Here is a 24,246-nt window from a genome sequence, read left to right as displayed (position 1 = left end):
TACTTATGGCAAGCTTGAGACAGAAAATACTCCAACGGTCCAGCCAAATGGAAGTCCAATGGAAGAGTATTCCTGGGGCAGAGCATCCCCGTACACCAGTGCACTGGGAACTGTCCAAGGGGCAATCCCACTGAAAACACCTTGGAGGGTAAAATGGAATCCATGCTGCACATCAACCCCAAGCGCACTCTCTTTGCAAACAAGGCAAACCTCATGCCAGGCTACACAAGGAGGAACATAGATCCAGGGAAGTTATTAATGCTTTCTACTTGGCATGATGAGGTAGCAATACAACCTGCGGCCAGTTGTGGGCCCTTCAGCTCAACAGAGATATAGAAAAATTGCAGATGATCCGGCAAAGGGCTACCAAGACAGTCAGGAGACTAAGCATACAACCAGTAAGGAAAGTCTGAGGGACATATGCTTGTTTATTCCATCAAAGGCAACATTATGGGGCAATCTAAAGGAACACTATTAAGAGTAATTACAAAGGTAACAGTCAAACTCCTCTCAGTAGTGACAAATAAGGCACAAAGGCAAAAAACTGCAGCTAGCGAAGCTCAGGTTTGACAGTTTAGAAAAATCTCTTCACTGGCTGGTACAGCCCTGAAACCAGTACCCAGAGGGGCTGTGAAACCTCAGGCCATGAGTGTTTTCCAGAAGTCAGCTCAAGAAAGCCACAGCTGACCTGATCAAATAGTGGCAAGACTCCTAGTTGAATAAAGGGTTGCACCAGACCACCAGAGTTCCCTTCCAACCAATACCCATGATAGCACAATGAATGCATGAAATTGCTGTATTATGTATTAGTGCATTAGTATGATGTACTAATCACCTAAGATTACTTGGCTTCCACCACAGTGACATGAGAAAGAAATCTCTTAGAAAAAAAAATCTTCCCTGATTCCAGGGCCTTCTGCCTACCAGAAAACACAAGCAGCTTTATATCCAATTCCTTCTACACTGGGACTGTGCCCAGCTTTCTGAGCAGAGCTCCCTTACTTGAAGTCTGATGAGTCATGGTTCACCACCACCCTCCCCTCCCCCCCGAGCTCCACCACCTGGTTACAATATACTGCATCAACCCCAAAAATTCTGTGATGTGAGATGAAGACAGCTCTCACATGAACTCACAGTTCCAGCACAGTGACCTTTCCAAATTCCAATTATCAAAGTGATATCAAGAAATCTGAGAAACTGCAGACAAGTCATAAAAATTAATGAACAAAAAGCATTACTTATACAGGGGAAAAAAACCAACCAAACCCAAAACAACAGCTAAATGCATGCAAGGTACCAAAGAAAAATGATTCATACAAGTCTCATCCTAGAGGCAGCACAGTGTGTTGCAGAAGAAACTCACAGCTGCACCAGGTGCCTTAGTTCAGCAGCACCAAGTTCACATACAGTTCACTCTTTCAGCTCCATTTTAAGCTTTCTTCCAACAACAATTTTACATAACAAATTAAAATGAGCTTTCATCGATTTTTCACCCAACCTGGACAACTCAACAGTTCAACCCGTTCATAGTTCAATGCAACAGAAACCCTGGGTGGGAGAAGGAGGAGGAGGAAAACACTGTATTTTCCATGACCTTTTGCAGATTTCCAAACCCCATCTCCTGTACATGTAAGCAATCTGTTTCTTTTACTACAGAGTAATGACTCATTACTTCTGTCATTTAAAAATGGAAAAGAATTCCATCTGGCACTAAGGATTAGCAGCCAAATTATGTGTGTCTTGATCTAAAGGTCATATGGTAATAGCAGAAAGCCCTTAACTACAAAACAAAAGCGTATTTCAGTTTCTGCAACCACTCAACATTTCAGTATCTACCTCATAAAACTGATCTACAGCCTTTCCCACAACGAGAAAGCACCAACGCCAAGGCAGCAGAGCTCAGAGGCATCCACAAGAAGCAGCTTTACTGCTGCTTAGAAGGACAAAATGAGAAGGGCAGGCTGTGTGGATTTAAAGCCTTCCACCATTTTCATTCCACTCAGTAACGAAGCACTGATGCTACAGGTACATTTCCTTTGCATTCACAGCAGCATTCACTAATCCAAGGGTTAAACCGACCAAAGTCTTCCCCAAAATGGTACTGGCCAGATACTGGGAAGCACTGACCTCCAGAAGTTCCTTTACCATACTCTATCTTCTCTTTACAGGCAGAATGCAATCCTGAACAACCCTGTTTATTATCTTTGTACCAATTCTGCTACCCAGTTAACTGTTCAACCCGCAAACGTGGACGTCAGCATCCAGTCTTACCTGCACCTCTCCTGGAGTTGCTCAGCTCCTCTTCACACGCAGGAGGAAGGGGACACAATAGGTGCACTCTTTCCATTTCCTGGATGTTGCAGAGAGAGATCAGAAAAGTCACATCAGTAACAGCTACAGGGCAAAAGACACAAATAATAATACTGTGTTAGAGGGGCACAGAGCATGCTCCAGGGAGTTCGGTCTCCTAAATCTGAGAAGCTCATTTCTGGATAATTGGTTTCAAAATGAAAACATGTAGTTCACACAAATGGAAAAAGAATGTTAAAAGATAGTTCCTCAACCTCAGGCCCCAGAACAGCTGATCCAAGGGGCAAACACAAAAGCTAGCAGAACCAGCAGCACCCAAAAAAACACAAGTCCCTTTCCTTAGCCACAGCTCAGACTGCAGTTCACAAAGATGAGGCGAGACCAACTGTGACTGCTCTAGTCTTATCACACTGCGCTGGAGCAGTTCTGTCACGACTGCTTTAGAACACCAGGCACAGCACCAGGAAGGCCTCGCAGATCACGTTGGAGCTCAGTTCCATGGGTCTACATCTCACTTCACCCAGAGAACTAATTTAACTGTATTATCTCCTGACAAAGTAGCCAAGGGGAAGACCAGGGCCTTGCTCTGCGTTCCTGGAGGTACAAAACCTGCAAACCCCTTTTCCACCCCCAGACAGGAGGTGGCTGCTCTCTCCAATGCCCAGCTACAGCTCACAGAACTTCAGGCCTTGTAAGATCTGAACACAAGACCTCCCAATCACATTACAAAACACATTTATTTATTTATTTATTTATTTAAACAGAAGTATAAACCAGCCAGGAAAAGTAAAAAATAAAATAAAATAAAAACCACCCAAAAACAAAACCAAACTCTGGTAACTTCAAAACAATCAAGAATTTACAGTCACGCTGTAACTAACAGTTAAAATTACTCGGTTTTGTGTACTTCTACACACACCTCACAAAGCCGCACCGGTTTCTCGAGGGGCTGTCCTATCGCCGGGAGTGACCCGGGGTGGCAGTCCCATCGCTGGGAGTGACCTGGGGTGGCAGCCCCACCGCCTTCCCCCAGCCCCTAGCCAAGGGCAGCCGCATCCCACCGGCGCCCGGCGGCGCGGAGCTCCCCTCACGGCCCAGCCCGCCCTCGCCGCGCGGCCCGGCTCTGCGCCAGCCTCGCTGAGGTACGGACCCCCCAACATGGCGGCCCCACGCCAACCCTGAGCCGAGCACGCGCCGCGTCGCTCCCGCCCCGCCGCCCTACGCTACCAGAGCGCCTGCGCGCCCGCAGGCGGTGCGTCACCGCCGCTACCCAATCAAAGAGAGGATTCGGTTCGGAGAGCCAATCCCGAAAGGGGCAAGGGGCGGAACCAGGGCGATGGCGGCGGGGGCAGACCTGAGCGGCGGGCTGGAGCCGGTGGCCGTGGCGCTGTGGCCGCCCGGGGAGGCCCCGCCGGGCTTTCAGGTAGGGGCGGGGGCCGCGGCCGCCCCGGGAACCGGGCCGGGGTTGTTGGGGGAGGAAGAAGGGAGGGTGGAGCGGCTCGGCGCGCCTCAGCGAGCCGGTGTCCTGGTCCGTGCCCTCAGCCGGCCAGCGCTGGCCCCCTCAGAGAACGCTCGGCGGGAGCGCTGTGGGGCTCGGTGCGCCACCAGCCCGCGGTGCTAGTGTTATAATGTGCTCGTTCTTAGCCGTATATATAGATATATATACACACACATATACAGTTTTTGTATATATCTACACGTGAATGTATATATACACATATATACAGTTTTTCTCCCGCTGAGTGGCGTTTAGTAGATTTTAGCCGCGCGGTTAAGACATCACCTTTTAGGAGGAACAAAGTTCCTGCAGGGTGTTAGCATCGACTGTAGGCTGAGACCAGACTGGGAGTCACAAGCTGGCAGGTTTGGCCGGCATCTGAAGTGGTTCACAAGAAAAGGTGTAATCTAGAAACAGAGAACGATCAAGAATGGTTTGTATTGGAAGGGACCTCAAAGCTCCTCCAGTTCCAACCCCCTGCCGCGGGCAGGGACACCTTCCACTAGAGCAGGTTGCTCCAAGCCCCTGTGTCCAACCTGGCCTTGAACACTGCCAGGGATGAGGCAGCCACAGCTTCTCTGGGCACCCTGTGCCAGCGCCTCAGCACCCTCACAGGGAAGAGCTTCTGCCTAATATCTAACGAAAAATCTACCCTCTTTCAGTTCAAAGCCATTCCCCCTTTTCCTGTACTTCAAGCTTTTTTCATTCTTCCTCAGGCATAGCCCAGCTTCTGCTGTCTTCTGTATTACTTGTGGTAGGTTCCAAATGCATTTCATGGAAGTACACCTTATTGTCTTGGAGTTTGCCTCACTGATACTAAGAGTCTTTAGAAAACAGAATGAAGAAGCTTCTGGTAAAACTGGGGAAAAAAATAAAGATGTAATCCAGAGAGACCCTAATCTTCCTAAATTGCACGGTGCAAGGATGTTTTACAGAAATAGGAAAGCTTGTAGTCAGTGAATGGGAGAAGACAAGAACAGATAAGGGATTATTAAACTTGGTTTTGGATAAAACTAAATGGCTGAGAAAGCTGATGCTTATGAAAACAGAAACTTCCGAATTAACTGGCATGTTTAACAACATCCAGAAGCTACCAGACACGAGTTACTGTGAAATGTGATATTTATAACAGCACATACTCCAGGCTTCTAAATAAAGCTTTGGAAGCTGAATCCAGAGACGGAAATAAAGATATACATGTAGCTGTCTTTATATTTTGATTTTCAATTTTAGCAAAGTTTCTATCAGTTTCCATTTTGCAACAGCCCATGGTTCTATAATCATTCACCTGCTGGGGGCATTAGTGTAATTCCGATAATCTGGTTTTCAAGTTGGGTTGCTTGAACTGAACCACATCTATCCCCACAGCCAGAACTGAGGATGAAGCAAACACCTTATCATACCAGTTCTGCCCTGGTAACTGAGTAGTTAGTTAGCTCAGCTTCTTTGTAACCATATAGAGGTGTGTTAGCACAACACCATCGTCACTTTCTAACAAAATTAGCAGGAGCAGGTTTGAATGCAGCATCTTGAAGACGTAAGTTGAAAGAATTTTCATTTTTAACAATAATGAGCATTTGAAATTCTGTAAGTTAAAATAGCTGTAGACCAACCTTATAAGTAGCTTATTGAGCGCTTTGAAGGGGGGGAAATTACTTTAAAGCTACCATAAATAAAAATCATATCTAGTAAACTAGATCCAATCAGTTGATGTGTTTTTCCTGCTAAGAAGTATTGCTTTTTCTGGCTAATAGAATAGTGTGAGGAATTGGGTCACTAAGAGACTGTTGATTCTTTTTCAGTTTAAATGGACTATCTGATTTGCATTCTTGCAAGTTAATTTAGACAAGTTAGACTTGTAGTTGGAAGTTTACAAGCAAAGAAGTGTTCATGATTTCAGTTCAGAGATCAGGTGTTACCAAACACAAGCTTCTTAAAAATTAGATAGCTCTGTGGAAAGAAGCATTGAGCATGATCAGGATTTGACTCTTGTTCTCTTCACAGTACAGCCCAGACAATGTGGCTGGAGCAGACGGAGACATTGACCCCACTGAAATCACCTTTCCAGGATGTTTGTGTCACACCAGCTCCTGCGTGGTTCACGTGTGCTCATGCCTTTGCCGTGGTGAAAATTACAGCAGTTTGTGCCTGAGGCCTGCAGAGGAAGAGGAGGAGTACACCAGGCCTGTTTTTGAATGCAATGCCATGTGCCACTGTGGTGAATCCTGTCAAAACAGGGTCGTTCAGAGGGGTTTGCAGTTCAGACTTGAGGTGTTCAAGACTGAGAAGAAAGGGTGGGGTCTCCGGACACTGGAGTTCATAGCTAAAGGAAGATTTGTCTGTGAATATGCTGGTGAAGTTTTAGGCTTTAATGAGGCACGTAGAAGAATTCAGGCCCAGACATCAAAGGATTCAAACTATATTATAGCAGTGAGGGAGCACCTCCATAACGGTCAGATAATGGAGACCTTTGTTGACCCTACCTACATAGGTAACGTAGGCAGGTTCCTCAATCATTCCTGTGAACCCAATTTATTTATGGTACCAGTTCGAGTCGACTCAATGGTGCCTCGACTGGCACTTTTTGCAGCTACAGACATTTCTGCTGGAGAGGAACTTTCATATGATTATTCGGGAAGATACCATAATTTACCAGTAACTGACAGAGAACAAAAATCCTTAGAGGAAGACAACAGATTGAGAAAACCTTGCTACTGTGGTTCCCGCACATGTGCTTCCTTCTTACCTTGGGACAGCTCCCTCTTTTCCACACCAGATGCTTGTTCAGGGAGCTCTCCATAGGTTTTCAGGCTGTAAGCACACCTAACGAGTATGATTTTCTCTAGCAGTTAAATAAAACTCTGTGCATTGCACCAAGAAAGCACTTGGGTTTGAGTAACAGCTAAAAGTCAAGATATTGAGAATAACTTCATGCAACATGCTAGAGACTGTTTCCGAGGTGGGTGCCATGAGGGAGTACTGGAGCTTCAGGATATTCCACGATTAAGCCAGGCCTGATGTTTGGGGTTTTTTTTCCTGTTTTCTTCTGACAGCTTGCTGTATGTTAGAGCAGCTCTCTCAGTTTGTACCTTTCAGAAGGAATGAACTTGAACACTGGTACACCAAAAGGATATGTGGTAACAAGAGGAAACCTTGCTGAAAATTACACAAGAGAGTGAGATTGAGGAGTCTTGATATTTAACAGAAAGGCATCAGGTTTCTTAAATTCTATGCAAATAAATTATTTTCTTTAAATTACTTGCTGTAAGTTTTTTGTTCCACAAAACATAACTGATTATTGATGTAAAACAGAAAGATTAGCTTGAATACTTTGTCTCCCCCTTTTCCATCTCCAGTCACATCCAGCTGCATGCCAAAACCAGGTTTCGAGTGACTGGTTCAAGTTCATTACCATTTAGCTTCTGCGTAAATCTTGTAGTTCTGCAGGCTCCAAGAAGTACAGTCAGCCCATCTTTTTGGATGACATCTATCCCAAAGCTCATCTAGTAAGATTTCTGCAGTAATAGCAAGCAGCATGTCCGTGTTACTTTCCAGCACTGTTATTACAGACTCTGGAAGCAAATTCAGACTCTCCAGTCTAAAGCGGTATGATGGATGTCCTTACTTCTGAGATGGATTAAGCAGGAAATAGATAAATACATCTGAACAAATTTGTCTTTTTACCTTGTTGGGTGGCTGGCAGTTACACAAGTGTTCCTTTCAGCTACTGATTTGTTTTCACAATTCCTACAGAGGCAGACAGCATTAAGCAAGGCCTGTCCTTCCCCATCAGAGGGATGTCATTGCATTTTCTTTCAGTCGTGCTTGTGCTGGTCTAACACGTATATGCTGCTTTACTGAGCATCCCCTTATGCCAGAGATACACGAGGGCACTTGCTGGCTGCGGTATGTCCTGCAACTGTGTGTTACTTCACTTCCTTTCTAGAAAGGTCTAATTAAGGAAGCTTCAAAGAGGCTGGTTTTGAATCCCCCCCCGACTTTGACAGACAACCTGCAGTGCTGCTTTTTACAGTCATGCACAGTGTGCTGTCGGTGGCACAAATCCGTGGGGGTTCTTTGCTCTGCACAGTTTGATCTTTAACTGTATCCACGACCTTTGACAGGATTTCAGCTGCTTGTCAGAAGTAGTTTGCTACTAATGGCTAAGTGGCCATTATCTTTATTCCTTGCCTGAGTAAGGGTGCCTGCTTCTACAGAGCAGAAGTTCTCCAGATCCTGTCACTTGGAATCTGTGCTGCTTGGGGTGCAGGGTCTCTTGTCCTGTGTGGAGGCTTATTTGGTTTTCTTCTCCTAAAGGGCACTGTGCCAGCCACTTTCAGCCTGCAGGACTGGAAGGCTGGGAGCGGACTTCTACTTCCTCTTTCCCCCCTGGAAAAAGTTTCAAGACTAGTTTTACACCATCTGCATTCCTCATTTTCAGGAGGACGGCACGGTTTGTTAGCTTCCTGTTATGAATATGTACTTGGCATGATTGTGAGTAGTTAAGGAAGTGTAGATTCAAAAAAACCACCCCCAAAACACAAAACCCCAAACACCATTAGCAATATCTAGCCCTTGCATCACCAGCCTTAAACCGGAGAACACCGCCAAGCCGTCTGCCTCTGCAATCCAACCCTTGCTGTCCAAGCCAGCTGATGCTGTCTGCAGCAAGTGAAGCAAATATCAGTTACCTGCTTAGGACAAACTTCCACAGTGTGGAACAAGAAAGCATTGTTGAAAACAGCCAGCTGCATGAAAGGCTTTGCAACATGAATAATACGTTGTCATTGAGTTCTAAACCAGCACAGCAGTTGTTAATGGCCTATCTCACATAGCACGTGCATTGTGCTTTGCACTGCCTTAGCACTACAGCTGCCCTGGGCCACAGTGCTCGTGCTTTATCTACTAAAGATAAAATCCCATAACAAGGAACTGGAAGAGAAAACAGACCCTTGTTTCTACCTGCTCAATTTCTGTTCACTTTCTCCTTCAGGTTCCTTTCAGCTTCAGTCCTAATCTACCTCTCCATAGTTTAGTGTGCTCTTTCACACTGAATCCAACCAAATGGCTCTGAGGACTGTGAGCCTGGTGAAATCCTCCCTCATCCTTTCTACTCACAAAGTACAGTAATGACTATCAATATTTCAATACTCACTATTGGAGATTTCCTTTCCTATAGAAATCTGGTCAGATTAATTCAGAGATGTTCAATGAAAGACCTTCTAATAAAACACAGAAGCCATTATCCTAACAAAAGCAGGATGAATGGGAGACATTTCACCATCTCCACAGGTGAACAGGAAGATTTCCCCCACATGCCACCCACAGCACAATGCTCACATACCTGATGGTGATCATGAAACTGTTTACTTAAAGTCATAAGAATTTTTTCAATTGTGTGTGTCTTTTTCAAGGAATTTTTTCCAGAATAAAAACCAAAACCAACTCCAGTCAAAGTCTTTCATAAAGTATATTCCTTCTTATGCCCCTTAGAAAGATAGAAATAAAGAATCTTTCCCTATTCCTCTCACTAAAATAGATGGGTGGAATGCATAGATTTTAATTAAACATTTACTTTAAGGCAGTCCTTATCACACAAAATATTCACCACAGCTTTTATTATGCTTACTGAGTGCCAGGTCATAGTGGTGCATTCTGGAATAGTTTCCCCCCCCCACTTGCTAGAATTGTCTTTACCCCCCACCAGAGGCTGGTATTTGCCAAAGAGCTCCCCAGATGTTCTCCAGTCTCTTCTCTTCAGCATGGAGCACTGGCAGAGAAGGAGCTGGCAAGTGATGGGTTTGTATCAACCCCAGGCTGCATTAAACGCAAACCCCATTTACTGCAGAAAAGACGCTGTTGGGAGGGAGACATCAATGCCAGAGTTGTTCATGTGCCGCGTTTTTCACTGCTGGGCCTCGCAGCAGCCAGCAGGACAGCCCAGTTAAGTCCCAGTTTACATGTGGGCAGTGCCGCGGCCTGTTAGAGGGCAGGGAACTGTTCGTGAGGACAGTCCTGCTGCTGCTGCAGCCTTCCTGCAGAGGTGGCTTCTGGTTCAGCCTGCACGTGGAGCAAGCGATGGTCAAGCAGAGAAATACAACCAGATGCTGTGTCCTGGAGTGGGTGGCGGTGCGAAACACTGCGTCAAAGGCGTGAAATACATTCAGATCCCCTAACAAGGGGGCTCTCACTAGTCCTATTTCCCTCCCTGCTAAAATTCCTCTCCTTTTAAGTGCAATTTTTTTTTATATATATATATATTTATTTTTTTTTTTTTTTAAACAGAACAGTTTCAAAACTTACCTTATTGGGCCTTAGGGCTCACAGTATATCTGCCATCTTTTCACTTTCACGATCTTTATTCGACTGGAATCATTTGTTAGCTTCAGTTTATAATGATGCCATTTTTGCAATTTGCAAGTCCCCAAAATAAGCCTACAGCACATCCAAGAAATTCAGGGGAAATTGCCAGTGTTTTTCCATCAGTAAAAGTCTTCAGTATAAATAAATGCATGAATTTTATTCAAATATGTACAACGTTTCTAATCACCATCACCCTGAGGATTACCATCCCTCAGTTGCAGAAGGCACTTTATAAAGAGAAGCAAGTATCTCACCAGAAGAAGCACATTTCTGGACTGATTTTCACTGCAACAGGAATGTAACAGCACAGCTGCACTAACTGCCCATGTGGACAGCTCTCTGTCTGCCAGTCCTCCCTCTTCACGCCTTCAATTTTCCTTTAAAGCTGTATAGAAATTTATAAAGTCCTTGTTTATTGGATTTGAGTGTAGAAATTCAGAACTAGGCATAAATAAAACTACTGAATAAAGATCTTCTCTAAATAGCTGTTAATTAACCTTTAAAAACACAACTGGCATATTTCTGCTCAGTTTTGTGCTGGTTACCTTCAGAATCCTTGTGCTAAAACCAATAGAATTCACCAAGAAAACGTTTGGTGAGAATAGAAGTCCAGGCCATGTTCCCCAAAAATAAATACATAAAGGTTCTTCAAGCAGCGTTGAGTAGTGCTGGACTTTTTTCCCTCAACAGGAAGTTGTAGTGTCATCAGCAAGTGCCGCTCCACACATCTCTTCTTCCTTGGGTGAAATTCAGCCCTTGCTGTCTCGGTGTGACAGTCACTGTAGCTCCGGCAAGGTGTCTGCTGCACAGCGGAATCCCAGGTTGGAAGCAGAGCTGTCGGGAGTGTTTTGACTACGGGCTGCACAGCGATACCTGTAGCAATAAGACTGCAGAGAAAGAGAAGAACAAGTGATCTTCAGAGCATTCACAGCTTGTGCTTCTGTAGGGAAGAGTTTGTTAGATAAATGCAGCAAACCATTTCAAATAACAGGTCAGTGAACTGATACACGTCAAAGTCACTGTGTTAGAAATAAAGGGAATCCCACTATATACAGAAGCCAGCTGCAGCTGATACAAAAGGTAGTTTGAATGGCAAAGTCCCTGATAACATGTCAACTAATAATAATCCTTCCCTGGGAAATGGATAAAACAACTGTTCTGCTTCTCTTCAGAGGAGAGCGCATCTCAGTGCCCTGATCTGTGTATCAGCATGCTAAGGAATGACTGGAAATGGACAGGTACTGGCATGTGTCAAAAAATATCTCACTGAAAGATGCAACAAGAATGGGGTAACTGGAGGCAAACTCCTTCCCAGTATTTCTCTGGCTAACATTCTAGGGATATTTATAACTGAGATATAATCTGGACTGGTGACTATAAAAACATTTAACATTTAAAATTAAGGCAGTGATTAAATGATTCAATTGCATTTCAGATATTCCTAGTAGATACCTTTGAGCACTGTTCTCTTCCTCAATGGGCTGCAATCACCCAGCAGCCGCCTCACAGGAAATGAAAGGAGGAACCACCATTGCCCTTTTATTTCTTGAAGTGAGAAAGGAGCACAAGATTATTCACAGGACTTGTCCTCACACCCATCACACACAGCATTTGATCCCACTGGTGCGTGTCGGTAGGAAATAACCTCTGTGCATTCATTCCCAGTGTTGCTTGTCTTGTGCTTGTAGGATTCGGTATTTCTGTGACAGACCAATTTAGATCAAAAATGTCATCTTTAAAGATTCAGAAAAGGACTGCTGCAAGGTGCTTTGTCCAGGTTATTTTAAGGCAGGCTGTTAGCCAGATGAATCTAAAAAGGGCAAGGTCAGACAGCTTTACAGACCGGTGCAGACACTGGTGTGTAATGTGTTTTGTATGTGCCCTGGCTGTACAGATTTGGCCGTGTCTCAGGGCACGTTTATATACTTACACTCCTTGAAAAAAGAAAAACATGTGCTGTTCACAGTGCTGCAGATCCTCAACTGTCCAGCATTAGGAACTGTGGTTTCCAAACTGCAGAACCAACCAGTTTAAGATGTTTGCTGCATTAAGTCAGACTGAGTGCCCAGAAACAGTTACCCATCGTGCCATTGAAGGACAGACACACTGGTAACGTCACTGAAAAAGTGCTGGGGTAGTGCAGACTGGGTGTTTATGTAGCAACTCCAGTACAAACCAAGTTCTGCCCCATTTTGCCATTACTTCAAAAGACCCAGCTCAGGGGTTTTGTTCCTACCCTCCTACAGGCTCCTGGCCTCGGACACAAAACCCCACCACCTCCATTCAGGTTGGTTCAGCTGCAGACTTCTGGAATGGCTGAGTTAAAAAGCAAACATGGTTTCCCCCCTCCCTTTTTGAGGGGATGTGGGGGAGCAGAGGAGAACAGGGAGGAGAAGGTAGTTTTTCTCCTTTAAACCCAGATCCCTTCAGGAGTTTGGGCACAGCTACCAAACAGATCAATTTGTACAACAACAAGAAGAAGGATGATGACAACTTGAAGCAGCTCTGCCATAAAGAGAACGCCATCGCTGATGCTTATCTCCATGAGTTAACAGTATCTCCATCTAAGGAGATTCACCCACCAGTTCCTCACCAGCTCTTCCCTATGGGCGCAGAGCCGGAGAGCAGCTCTTGTCCTCAACAAGCACAGTGCATGCTGCTATCTCACACTGCAGAGGTCCACCCTAAACCTCAACAGGACACCACAGGATTTACCAGCTGAACTATTTTGAACATAAAAGTAGCTGCTAAGCATACATGTAAGAAGGTGCAACTTCAGCCTTTGGCAGCTCTGAGAGGGAAAGGAGCAATAGCACAGATAGCTTAGTGGGAACAGATTTTTAGACACCTAATAAAGAGCCCTTGTACTAATAGTATTCAGTGGGGGGTTCTGTCATGATACACAGCCTAGTTTTATCACCTAGGAAAAAAAAAAGACTAGGACAGAGCAGAATCTTCACAACCCTTTAAAATGGGTCACATTATTCATCACTGAAGAGTCTATTCCAGTGTTCATTTAATCAAAACTGCTAATTAACATCTGACATTGATTTCACCTAAGGAGGAAATCAGTGTAGAAAATGGGATCTCGCTGTAGAAAGTTTAATCTAATTATGAGGAGGATTTGCCAGCTGCAGGCTTTGAAAGGGAAGAAGAGCAGGACAGCTTTAATGAAAAAGGAGATGCACAATGAGCATTTTTTCCAGCACTGTGTGAACAGAGTTTAAAACCTGAGTTATGTCAGGAACGGCTGCTGCATTGTGGTGGTATCCAAACCTTTCAGAAACCATTTCAAGGGTGCTACTGACTAAGCTGAAACATTCATCTCCCTTCTGCAAACCTGATATCCTGAGTCATTCTCAAAAAGTCACATCCATTCAAGTATCACTTAAGCACTATAATGAAACAAGCATTAGAAGCATACATAAATTTCAACTTCTACATCTAAAAAACCCCCATACTGGGTAAAGCACCTTGTTTAATTTCAAGCTATCAAAAAAGAAGTTCTCAGGAACATTAGGTATTGCTCTTCCTTAAATTGCATGGAACCTCTCAACAAGCTGTTGGGAAACTGTCAGAAGATCATTTTATTGTCAAGTCCTTCCAGAGGAAGGCTCTACATGAAAATACCACAGGCCTTTCCACATTACCTTATGGCACATATAGGATCCACCCTTCTTCACTCTGTCAGTCCCTGATGAGGGCCCTTTCTGTGGAGGAGAGGACACAGGTAAGTATTCAGGTAGAAACAATTGCTAATTACACGGTAAAGGTAGAAAGCTGTAACAATGGGGAGGAGCAGCCATCAATATTCAAGGTAAGCAAATGTCAGCTGTGTCTCTCTGAACCAGAAAGCTTGAAATAATGATGCTGTAAAGGGCTTGCAAACAGTGAGAGTGATTGTGCTCCCTCCCACTGCTGCATGTATTTCACATTCCAGTTGCTGCCCGCTGGCCCAGAGTGCCCTGTTTCTGTAAAGCACCTGGCAATATGCTGTAAAAAGCACAGTGGCAAGTGTGAGAGCACGCTGATCTGAACACAGGTAGGTTTTCTACTTTCAGGCTTTGCCTAAAGAGAGAGGAGGAGGTTTTCACATGCTGGCCTGCACACGTAGTGCAATCCACGATTCTCATCAGTTCCACTGCTATGAAACAAAGTCACAGGCACCCCTGAGCCTCCAAAGGAACATGGAGAACTTCCACTTTTCTAAATGCAGCTACACTACTTGGTGGCTCATTGCAATTAGAGGCTGCAATGCCCAATGTCTGGTGCTTATTCTCCTCTGGGGTCCAAACTCCAGTCTGAAGCACCAGTCAGTGACTGTGCTGCAAGACATTCTGTATCATCTCTCAGTCATTAGGAACTATATTTGTTATTACGTGGGATCATGACAGCTAAAAAGGTCTGCAGAAAGCACTGCAGTTATGAGCAACAATTCTGTAATTGCACATACATTTGCAGTGTAATATATGTGATTTGTTTGAAGTGCTTATGAAAGTGGCCCTAGAATTGATTTAATAAGGTTATTTCACTTTTCTTTTTCAATTCTAACTCCGAAGTACGGCCTAATAGTTCAAGGAGATAGCTGGGCTTCCTTGATAACACACTCTTTTGCTAGCTTTGATGCATATTTATGACGCAGGTGAACAATTCTCCCACTTCATTCCTTTTAGGTGTGAAAGTCACCACTGCGCCCGTCTAATGCTTATAGACTACTGCTGTACATGGTGTTTCCACTGCTGATACCAAACAAGCTACACTCCACGTACATTGGGAAACTGCTTTTAGGAAGCAGCCACAAGAACATGTGTCTTCTGGAAGTGGCAAACAAGATCAAGAAAATAAATTGTGTTTTATTGGTTAACTGGCAAGCCCAGCCTAGAAGTGAGTGCTACCGTTAAGAATCCTCTCACAGTTGTAGGAAACCCCACTTGCATGTATTTCTATTTCTGTACATGTTACACTAGTGCACAACCAAAATGTCTTCTTATCATGTACAAGCCTCCAATAAAGAAATTTTCACTTAAGGTACAAGCTGTAGTTACTTCACTGGTTGGTAGAGTGTATAAATCCAGTCTGTATTTCTAGACAAAACCTTATCACAACAATTTGTGGAATACAGGAAGAAAAAACGAGCCATGATGTTCACCTTTACCTATATCAATAAATCTAGGTTACAAGAAAGTCATCAGCCCAGTTTTTAGCAGTTAGGAGAAAAAAGAGTTAATTGCTACAGAGTATGTAAATGATATGAAATAGTACCATAAAAAGGTACCAAATAGGTTAAACCCAGATGACTACTGAAAAACTAATTCTAGCAATTATTGTGTCTCCTGTCCCACAGCCAGCCATGCTGTCCCTCTTGTCCTATAAGGAGCAGGGAGTTGGAGTTGATCTTTATGGGTCCCTTCTGAGTTGAGATATTCTATGATTCAGTGTATCCTGGAAGTATCTGAAGGGTGCTGTGCTTTCTGCAGAAGAACAAGGCCTTGACCCATATAAAAGCAGTCACCAAAGAAAAAGTTCACTTCTGTATGTAGTATCTTCTGAATCCAGGAATAATTTCTCTTTCAGAAGCAGGCTCCTAGAGAAGATCTTTCACAGGGGATGATGCCTCTCCAGCTTTTCTCAGTGTCCACCAATCTGACCCATCCTGCTCTGCACCAAGGGGTATACTCATCTCCCACCCAGCTCCTGCATTACCAGAGGTGAAGTTCTAGAAGAGTCTACACAAGACACGCATTTGTAACACTGAATATAGGTCATGGGGAGTGTAAGAAAGCCCTCAAAGTTGGTGCTGGTACTACAGAAGCTACTGACAGCATTCACCAAGTTTGCTTTGCGAGGCTGCATATAGAAAGCTTACCATAGTGGAACCTCAGCAGCTTCACATTTATTTGGCCTACTACTGCATTTAATAGCCTGCAAATACTCAGGGAAAACCACACCCAGAGGCAGTGTCTGCTTGTTTCCAAGCCAGGATGCTCCTCCACAAGACAGGCTTACTCCTTTCCCAAGGCCTCTGGAAATTGTCATCACAAAACTTGCATTTAGATGCAGAGATCCCCACTCTAAGATAAGCCACCAGAAGCACAATCAGCTCTAACAGCCTGTTAATCTCATTTTAAGGGAAGGCAGCGTAGAGCCAGCCAGAAAAAAACTGGCCTAAAAAAAGTTGCATGAGAACAAGACAAAACAGAGAACAATGGAGCTGTTGATCAGGATTTCCCATTAAAAACCATACTGCAAATACTGAGCAGCAATCCTTGCTATTAGCTCCAAAGTAACTTTTCTAAATGAAGAGGAGCATGCTCATTTGGGATTAGGTTTATTGTCCAGCTGTAAAACTATTGTATGTTTCAGCAATTATAAAGGGATATACTGAAGCAGCATGTCAACTAAAGACCATGGTAATTGCATAAGCTCTTTTTATTAACTACAAGTATCTTCTACCAGGCAAAAATTGAGCATCAAAGGTTATTTGGTAACAAAAACCAAGTTAAAGTGACACACATACACACACCCCCCCAGGCTCTGAAGCAAGATTACAGCACTTAAACACTTTATAACCTGCAAAAATCTGATACAGTGTTCTCCAATAATCTGTTCTGTTACAAAACATTATCCTCTTTGATAGATAATTTTTTAAAATCTCTGAAGGCAAAGAGTTTATCATAAAACAACTGGCAAAGTTCTCTGAAAAGCAGCAATCACTAGACACTAGCTGGAGAAACATCACTGCCTGTTTGACAACTGTCTATGGGCTGCATTCTCTTGCGGTTGCTGTTTCCCTGGCTTGCTCTGCAGCTTAGCAAAGGAAAAGATAGAAGGGATTTGGGATAACCAGATTTCACCACAGTTGGATCCAGCTACTTACATATGTACAAAATCAGATGCACAAGTAACTTTGCAAGAGACCAGCTAGACTGATACCCTTCTCAGCTCATGACTGCACTCATTAATTCAAGGGAGGTTAGGAAGGAACCACAGCTCCTCAAAGGCAGGGCACAGTGAATTCAGTTCTACTCCTTAGTGTTAAAAATGCAGCTGACAAAAACTTTTCTCACTTGAAGGCTATCGTGGAGTTAAAATTAGAACCATAATGTTGAACATAGCAGGCAGTGATTATTCTTTCATTCAATATGTATCTCAGCTTCTCCATAAAAGGCACCACATCCCTCAGGTCCCCAGCAAAGCCACATGAGCTGACCTGAAAGCAACCAAAACTAAGTGAATAAGACATTCTTATTCCATGCTCATGAGCATCCCCATCACCACTGACACCGCTTTGTACCTCTGTATCACAGCTGTGCCTCTCCGAGGACAATGTGGTGTTGGAATCGAGCATTGCATTTCTCCTCTAATGGTTTGCTTTTGCATCCTGTGCACAACCCCTGCTTAGTGCTGGAGACCAAAGAGCTCAGAGTCCCCCAGATGATCTGCCAGCACCCCAGTGCTTGCACTGCTTTACTTCAGAGCCCTGTACTGCAGCTCCCAGTGAGTTCACAGCTCAGCCACCGTGGTGAAGCTCAGGACCAGCAGCTGTCCTGCCCCTGTACTGCCTGACATCTTGATTTTATCTTCCCTTCTCCATCCCAGCCTTACTGGAGAAACATCATACATGTCACATGCAGGAAGAAGCCACCTGGACTATTTCCTTAGCACATGAAGTTGAATGATGTTGTCCAGGGAGGTAGAAGGGTGCTGCAGCTCCTTGGTCTGCTGTAGCATGGACCATCTCTTATCCAAAATAAGGCCCCATTCCCAGGTCCAGACTGAGATAAAGGAAGAAGCAAAGTCCATACAGACAAACTGGATGAAGAGATTTCAATTTCTTGAAAGGTGTTAAGATCTAGATGTCCCTTACCAGTGACATCCTGCTTCTGATGCTGCACACAAGAGCTCTATACATGCCCTCCTGACCAGAGCCCTCTTCTCTAGATGGTCTGTGTCCTACCTACATCACTTGCTTAAACTTTCTCTTGTTTTACAAAGAAGGTTAGCAATCCTTACATCTACAGACAAAAATGGAAACTCATTCCTGTCTCAGTGCCTGCTGCTTGAAGAGTACTGAAAAAAATCACAACCAACCCCCCACAAATGACACTGGGCCTTCCATGGGCTCCAGGTGTGGTATCCTAAAAAACCAAGGTCTCCCCTTCTCAACAGCTTTTCCAGAATAATGCATTCTTTTAACATACTTGGTAAGAGTGTAGAAACATTATTAGCTTTGGCCAGACAATGTTACAGCTTAATATCACATATTCCTAATAATTAAAGAAGATAAAGCCTGCAATGTTAGTATTTGCTCACGCTCCTATCTTCCTTACAGGTAAGGGAAACCTGTTTTGATTGTGCTTACCCATAACAAATACTAATCAGAGCGTGGCAATTGAGGTCACATTTGATTAAAACAATGTTATTCCATCCAACAATATCGTTTTATGCCATTAACTGGAGAAGTGCACCATCTGGTACTGAAGCAGAAGGACATTTGCTGTCTGTACGTAAAGAGCCAGGGCTGTCCCAGACTCTGATCCCAGGCTTAAAGAACAGAATTTACTGTATACTTGCAAGTTTATTTTGTAACATAATGTTGTAACAGACATACGATAGTCTGACTGCATACTTAAAAGTGCTTGTGCATGCAGTTACCAAAGCTTCTTATTAAAATACATCATGGAAGCTTTTAGCTTTAAGTGAAAAAAATAGTTGTATTTCTTTAATTACATCACCCAAATGCTTTCTGAAGTTGCGTCATTACTTTCTATGCACAGTCAGCTACACAACCGCTCTGTTTTGAGCTAAATCAGTTTACAAACAGAGAACTGCTGGTCATAAGAACCTATGCACCGCATACAGAAACATCTGAGCCAGAAGTCACCATGATTAAAATGGCCCCATAAAGGGATTGTGGTTTGACTGATTTCACACACACTTGGCTACTGTCTGCCAAATGATCATTTACAAACAAAAAACACACACAAACCAAACAACAACCAACCCTCGCGCTTCCCAGCCCTGCCCTTGTGCACCACAGAGCAGCTGCAAGATGTACTAAAGAAACACTTCTGTGAGTTTGTCTTAAACTGTGGGGTTTTTTCCACTCATGAGATAAATCAGCACGGAAGCACTTCCTCCTGACAGCAGCAGTGCTCTGGCTTCTCACCCCTTGCCAATACTGGAGGAGCTGAAGTATCAGTTTTACATTTTCTCAAGTGGATTTTATCATTCCCTCCAACCTGAGTCTGACCACATACAAAACACTTCATCTACATGATTACGACATGCTGCAAGACTGTCTCTGTACGGCTATGTAGCCCCATTCAGTGCAACTCCAAGATGTCTCCAAGTGCAAGCAAAATAATTCCTGAGAGCAGCAGCAAGATTGCTAGCTCCTCGATCTCCTAGCAGTCACCCAAAATAACCTCTTCAGAAAGGAGCCCCAGAACACAATGTGTGCTGGAGAACAGCCACGGCAGGTACAGTCTGGCACCTGAAATCTCAACACACGACAAAGTTCTGCTTAGAAAGCAGTCAGTGGACACAGCATATAGACAAGAACTATGCTGAGAGGTGAGGGGAATAGAAGAGCAGGTCACAAGTGAGAGACACTATTCCTCTTGAAATGCAGAAAATTCAGAAGTTATATCCTAGTGTAAAAAAGTTCTCCGCAGAGAGCTGTTTTATAGATTGGGCTTATTCTGGTTTCTGTTCTGGATTCCTGGTATGAGATTTCGACTGGACTAAGTCCATGCCACTGGCTTAGATGCTTCCCATTTTTTTCCTGGGAGAGTAACAAGCCCATGATCCCACATAAAATCAAGGGGACATTCACCATGTTCCAGATGACAAGTAAGCTCATACACAAGTTGTTACTTAAAACCCCACCAAATACAATATTGTTTATTTGCTTTCACAAATAGTCACTCAGGACAGTACAATAACCTCCACTGATCCTGTGTGCTCCTAAAACAGGGAGACTTTCATTTGCTCAAGCCAAAAATGAAGAGAGACATTTGCAGCTCACTACACAAATCTGACGAGAAGTAGAATGCAAAACACAAACCACTTGCTCCTTCTGTTTTGAACAAGCCATTGCAACTATACAAATAAGTGTCTGGACTGGAATAGTTGAAGAGACTTTTGGTTGTAGAAGCGTCTAATTAAATTCTTAAGAAAGGTCTGTACAAGCAAGTCTCCAGTTCTATTAATGCTCTGCTCTTAAAGTCATGACGCCTTCCAATGCCACTAACTTGGAAGTTTTGGCTGCATTTCTAAACCTCGCTATTGCTGACAGTGTCCCATGCTCCTTATACTTTAGAGATTGTAACTGCAAGGACACAGGACCAAGCTCTGCACTCCAGATACTTCTCGAGCTGCATAGAAATCTTTCAAGTTTGTTTTTTCGGCTCCACAGCTCACCTGCACAGGTCCTGGCAAAGAAGAGGAAAAACACTGTTCCGTTGTTAGAATGGAATTTAAATGCGATACCTTAAAAAGTAGCAAACAACTGACAAAGCACTTTCAGGTGTCTCGGTTTATTTTTGCTCTTGGTAATTATTTGCTAAAGCAAAACGATCAAATACAAGCTCCCATCCATTCCTTGTAACTAACCCACAGCGTGCCCCAAAACTCGCCAACACAGACGTTAAATATGTTAAAATATGCTAAATATGTTAAAAAACTTTCAGTAAGCTCTGACCCTCTAGAAGAATTCCTCGTCTTTTAGGCAGAAAGAACACATCCTATATATAGGTTACACCGACTTGTACTCTGGAGAGACTGAAGAGATTGGCTCTGATAGATGTGGTGCTAATCATTTCTAATGTCTCAGAAGATTCTGCAGCCTGGCTATTTTGGGACACCTTTTCACATTGTGAGATTCAGTTTCCTTACCCATTTAATCAGAAAAACCCTTTGGAATTCACTTTGAAGTGCTCTGCCTCAGACACTAGACTCTGACAATTAGTTTCCTTCTGCAAAAAACCCCAAAACCTAAAAGCATCATTGTTAACACCTAATTTTTAAATACTTTCTGAAGTGTCTGCAAACGGTTTGTGCTGAATTTAAAGGAAACTCAGAGCCACTTAAAAGAAAGTAAAATTCACACCGTCACCTTAATTCAACACCCAAGCACTGCTGCATTGAAATCATAAACACAAAAGTGTTTCATTCGAATAAGTCACTCTAATGAAGGGGCACCACTGCAGCACTCTTACTGTGAGAGTGGTGAGGCACCAGCACAGGCTGCCCCATCCCTGGCAGTGTTCAAGGCCAGGTTGGACACAGGGGCTTGGAGCAACCTGCTCTAGTGGAAGGTGTCCCTGCCCGTGGCAGGGGGTTGGAGCTGGATGAGCTTTAAGATCCCTTCCAACCCAAACCATTTATATTTTCCCCCCTCCAAGCATCATACCGCAGTAGCTGTGCTTCAGCAAGATGCACAATTCTATCTAGCTGGGTTTTGTGCAACTTGGACAAGTTGGAAAAGCTGACACAGGCAGAGAAATCTATTTTCTTTTTAAAACAAAATAAGATGGAGTTTACTAGCACCCATGGCAGGGCATGGATTAGCTGAAAGCTACAGTTTGGATGGAGACTCCTGGAGGTTCTTTCTGTTATGAACACAGTAACTTCCATGTAAATTAGTCGTTTCATGCCTTTCGCCTACAAAAGCCAGTCATCTTGCGGGAAAAAAACCCAACCTTAAGCCTTTGCCAGTGATGATACAGAGCCTTTAAGATCTATCTGTTTAAATAAGTAATGTACATTACCTTATGGTAACCCACAGACAACAAACAAACAGAAAAACTAGAACGTATCTAGATGCAACAGAACCCAGATCTGTGACCTTCAAGTTCACAGCATCAGAAGTGGTTTTATTCTCCAGACTTGGCCTAGTTACTCTTAGTTTTGTTTCCCAGCGTTGTCACTTCTTGCTAGGGAAGAAGACTCATATGGAGCTGTGCACTTTCCCTGCCCCGAGAGGTCACTGTACAAACAAGCAGCCAGATCTGACTGAAGTAGCTGTCAAACTGCAAAACAGATGAACAAGAACAGGGACAGCTGCAATACGGTACCAAGAGCCAAAACAGTGTTCCCTTCCAGGGCGAGCAATGCTCTTTGTCCCTGCAGAGGTGTGGATGGACACAGGCTCCTTCCCCTCCTCTCCGGCTACACAGCACAGCAGTGCTTTGGCTCCAGGCACTGAAGTGAAGCTTCAGTATCAAGGGCGGTAAATCAGAAGCTGCCCTGGTACAAACCATGGTGACCACACAGTCTGGAATGGAGAGCTCAGCCTTGCCCACTCTCCTCTTCATACCCAACCTACAAGGCTGCAACCAAACCAGTGCCCTACCCTGATGTGGGAAGTTTGCTAGTTTTATTGTTCTTCACTTCCACTTAAATTTACATTCCGGTAGCTACTCATGACTTCATCTTCAGAAATGCTGTTCTTAAACTGTCCTTGTTTCAACTGATAAGGTACAGAAAAAAATTATCCTTAATTGCATTTAAAAACTACACCAGAATGGAAACAGAACTGCAAGTCAGCAGATGTTTCTCTCCTAATCAATCAGTATGCAAACAGGGAAAAAAATCTGAAGAATTAGTTTGAATGCTGAGTGTAAGTTCTATCTAAATTTCAGCTGTGTGTGTACGCAAGCAGTGAGTCAATGTTGGGAAAAGATAGGAGGGGTTATACATTCACGAGACAATTCCTGCAATACAGCTTTCCATTATTGCAGAATCACAGAAACTGGCAGAGAATTCTGACTGCTGTGAAATACTCAAATCCCATCATATCTATTGTGCAATGTGTGAAAAAGGTAGCAGATGGAGACAGAACACAGCCAAGGTCCCCAAGGAAAAGGAGGTTCTTTAGCCATTGCTAGACCACTCAGATTGCCTAACAACATAAGTTAGAGAATAGTCTACCCTGTTTTAAAAATCAAACAACAAAAAAGCTACCGTGCCGAGCACTTCGGTCACTCAGGACAACGCAGGTAGTGCACTGTCTGACACAGAGCTGAAGCCACTAGAAAGACCTGTGGTATCTTACTGGGATATGACCATCTTGAAACTGGCCAGTGTGGTTGGTATGGGTTAGGAGGTCTCCAGATGCTCCATCAATGGAGGGAACTGCTGGTACAGATCTAGAGCAATCCAGGCCCAAAGGGGAGTCTGACTTCTCTTGCTAGACACATCCTCTGGGAAGAACAGCAGAATATCAACCTCTGCTACGCAAAAAACAGCAACAAAGGCTTAGCAAGTTCCTCAAGCTACTTCCAATTGCTGACTCCCCAGAAAGGCCTCCAAGTTATGTGCCGCACAGCAAAGAAAGGCTACACATATCATGAGAGACCACAGCGTGGGGATAAGCAAATCCTGCAGCACAGAGCTCCTGCCCCGTGAGGTTTAACTGGCCTTCTCATTGCAGATAACTGTGCCTGAACAAAACAAGAGCAGAGCAGTGCATTTCTCAGATTTACTCATCCTGAATAAATGAGAGAGAAGATGTAATGCTAGAACTTGAATCTGCTGAGAGATACAGCATGAGAAGACCCACACACAAGGCTTACCCTGCAGGACCTCTTTGCCTGCCTGCCACAAAGAAAACCAAAGATTAACCTCTCAAAGCCTGGTAAGCTACTTCTCCCCTAAACTTCAGCTTTATGACATGTTGAGTTTTAAAGGAGCTAGTAGAAGACATAAAGATAACGCACGATGGGTTGTTAAGTGTCTGGGGGGGAGAGTAGTACAGCTTGTAGCAACTTAAAAACAAAAACCCTTCCTTTTTTGGGGGCAGTAATTCCACTGCATTGGCAAATTCCTGATGTATGTAATATGATGCCAGTTTGGAAGCACTCAACTGCTGACCAGTTCTGGATGCCTGTTCTGTCCAACAAAAAGTAAATAAAATCGCCCTACAACACTACAGTTCCAGTGTTTGACTTGTGCTGTGATACTTCCTAACTCACCAGAACACAGCCCATCCCGCCACAGACACAGCAGAGAGGAGCAAAGAGCAGTAGGTTTTCAAACAACGACCAGGTCAGAGCAGCAAGAGGGAATTC

At 43.9% G+C, this 24,246-nt stretch overlaps 2 protein-coding genes across 3 annotated transcripts in view; one reads left to right on the top strand and one right to left on the bottom strand.

The window, feature by feature from the left end:
- The first annotated feature begins 3,635 nt into the window (after positions 1 to 3,635).
- On the top strand, positions 3,636 to 7,066 carry LOC115614738 (histone-lysine N-methyltransferase SETMAR). Its single transcript, XM_030501991.1, has 2 exons — positions 3,636 to 3,733; positions 5,813 to 7,066. Exons 1-2 carry the CDS (start codon positions 3,647 to 3,649, stop codon positions 6,608 to 6,610), a joined length of 885 nt encoding a protein of 294 aa, XP_030357851.1. The 5' UTR covers positions 3,636 to 3,646; the 3' UTR covers positions 6,611 to 7,066.
- A 3,241-nt stretch (positions 7,067 to 10,307) lies between these two features.
- SUMF1 (sulfatase modifying factor 1) overlaps positions 10,308 to 24,246 on the bottom strand; it is a 37,862-nt gene continuing 23,923 nt past the window's right edge. The window contains exons 8-10 of one of the 2 annotated variants that reach the window (XR_003993694.1): positions 13,822 to 13,881; positions 11,624 to 11,871; positions 10,976 to 11,058 (exon numbers count right to left, since the gene is read on the bottom strand). Coding sequence is in view for 1 of the 2 variants with exons in the window: in XM_030501152.1 (XP_030357012.1) it covers positions 10,948 to 11,058; positions 13,822 to 13,881 (171 nt within the window). In the remaining variant the exon portion in view is untranslated. Of the gene's footprint in view, positions 11,059 to 11,623; positions 11,872 to 13,821; positions 13,882 to 24,246 lie in introns of both variants that reach the window. The other variant, XM_030501152.1, reaches the window with a different exon arrangement.

Source organism: Strigops habroptila, chromosome 11 (genome assembly GCF_004027225.2).
Source record: "Strigops habroptila isolate Jane chromosome 11, bStrHab1.2.pri, whole genome shotgun sequence".
Classification (NCBI taxonomy): Eukaryota; Metazoa; Chordata; class Aves; order Psittaciformes; family Psittacidae; genus Strigops; species Strigops habroptila.
Note: the sequence above shows the minus strand (reverse complement) of the source record. Positions and strands in the feature narration are given on the sequence as shown.

Excerpts from the sequence above, each read along its gene's own strand:
- LOC115614738 (XM_030501991.1), top strand. The coding sequence starts at position 3,647 with ATGGCGGCGGGGGCAGACCTGAGCGGCGGGCTGGAGCCGGTGGCCGTG. Across the intron at positions 3,734-5,812 it reads AGGCCCCGCCGGGCTTTCAG|TACAGCCCAGACAATGTGGC; the intron begins GTAGGGGCGGGG and ends TTCTCTTCACAG.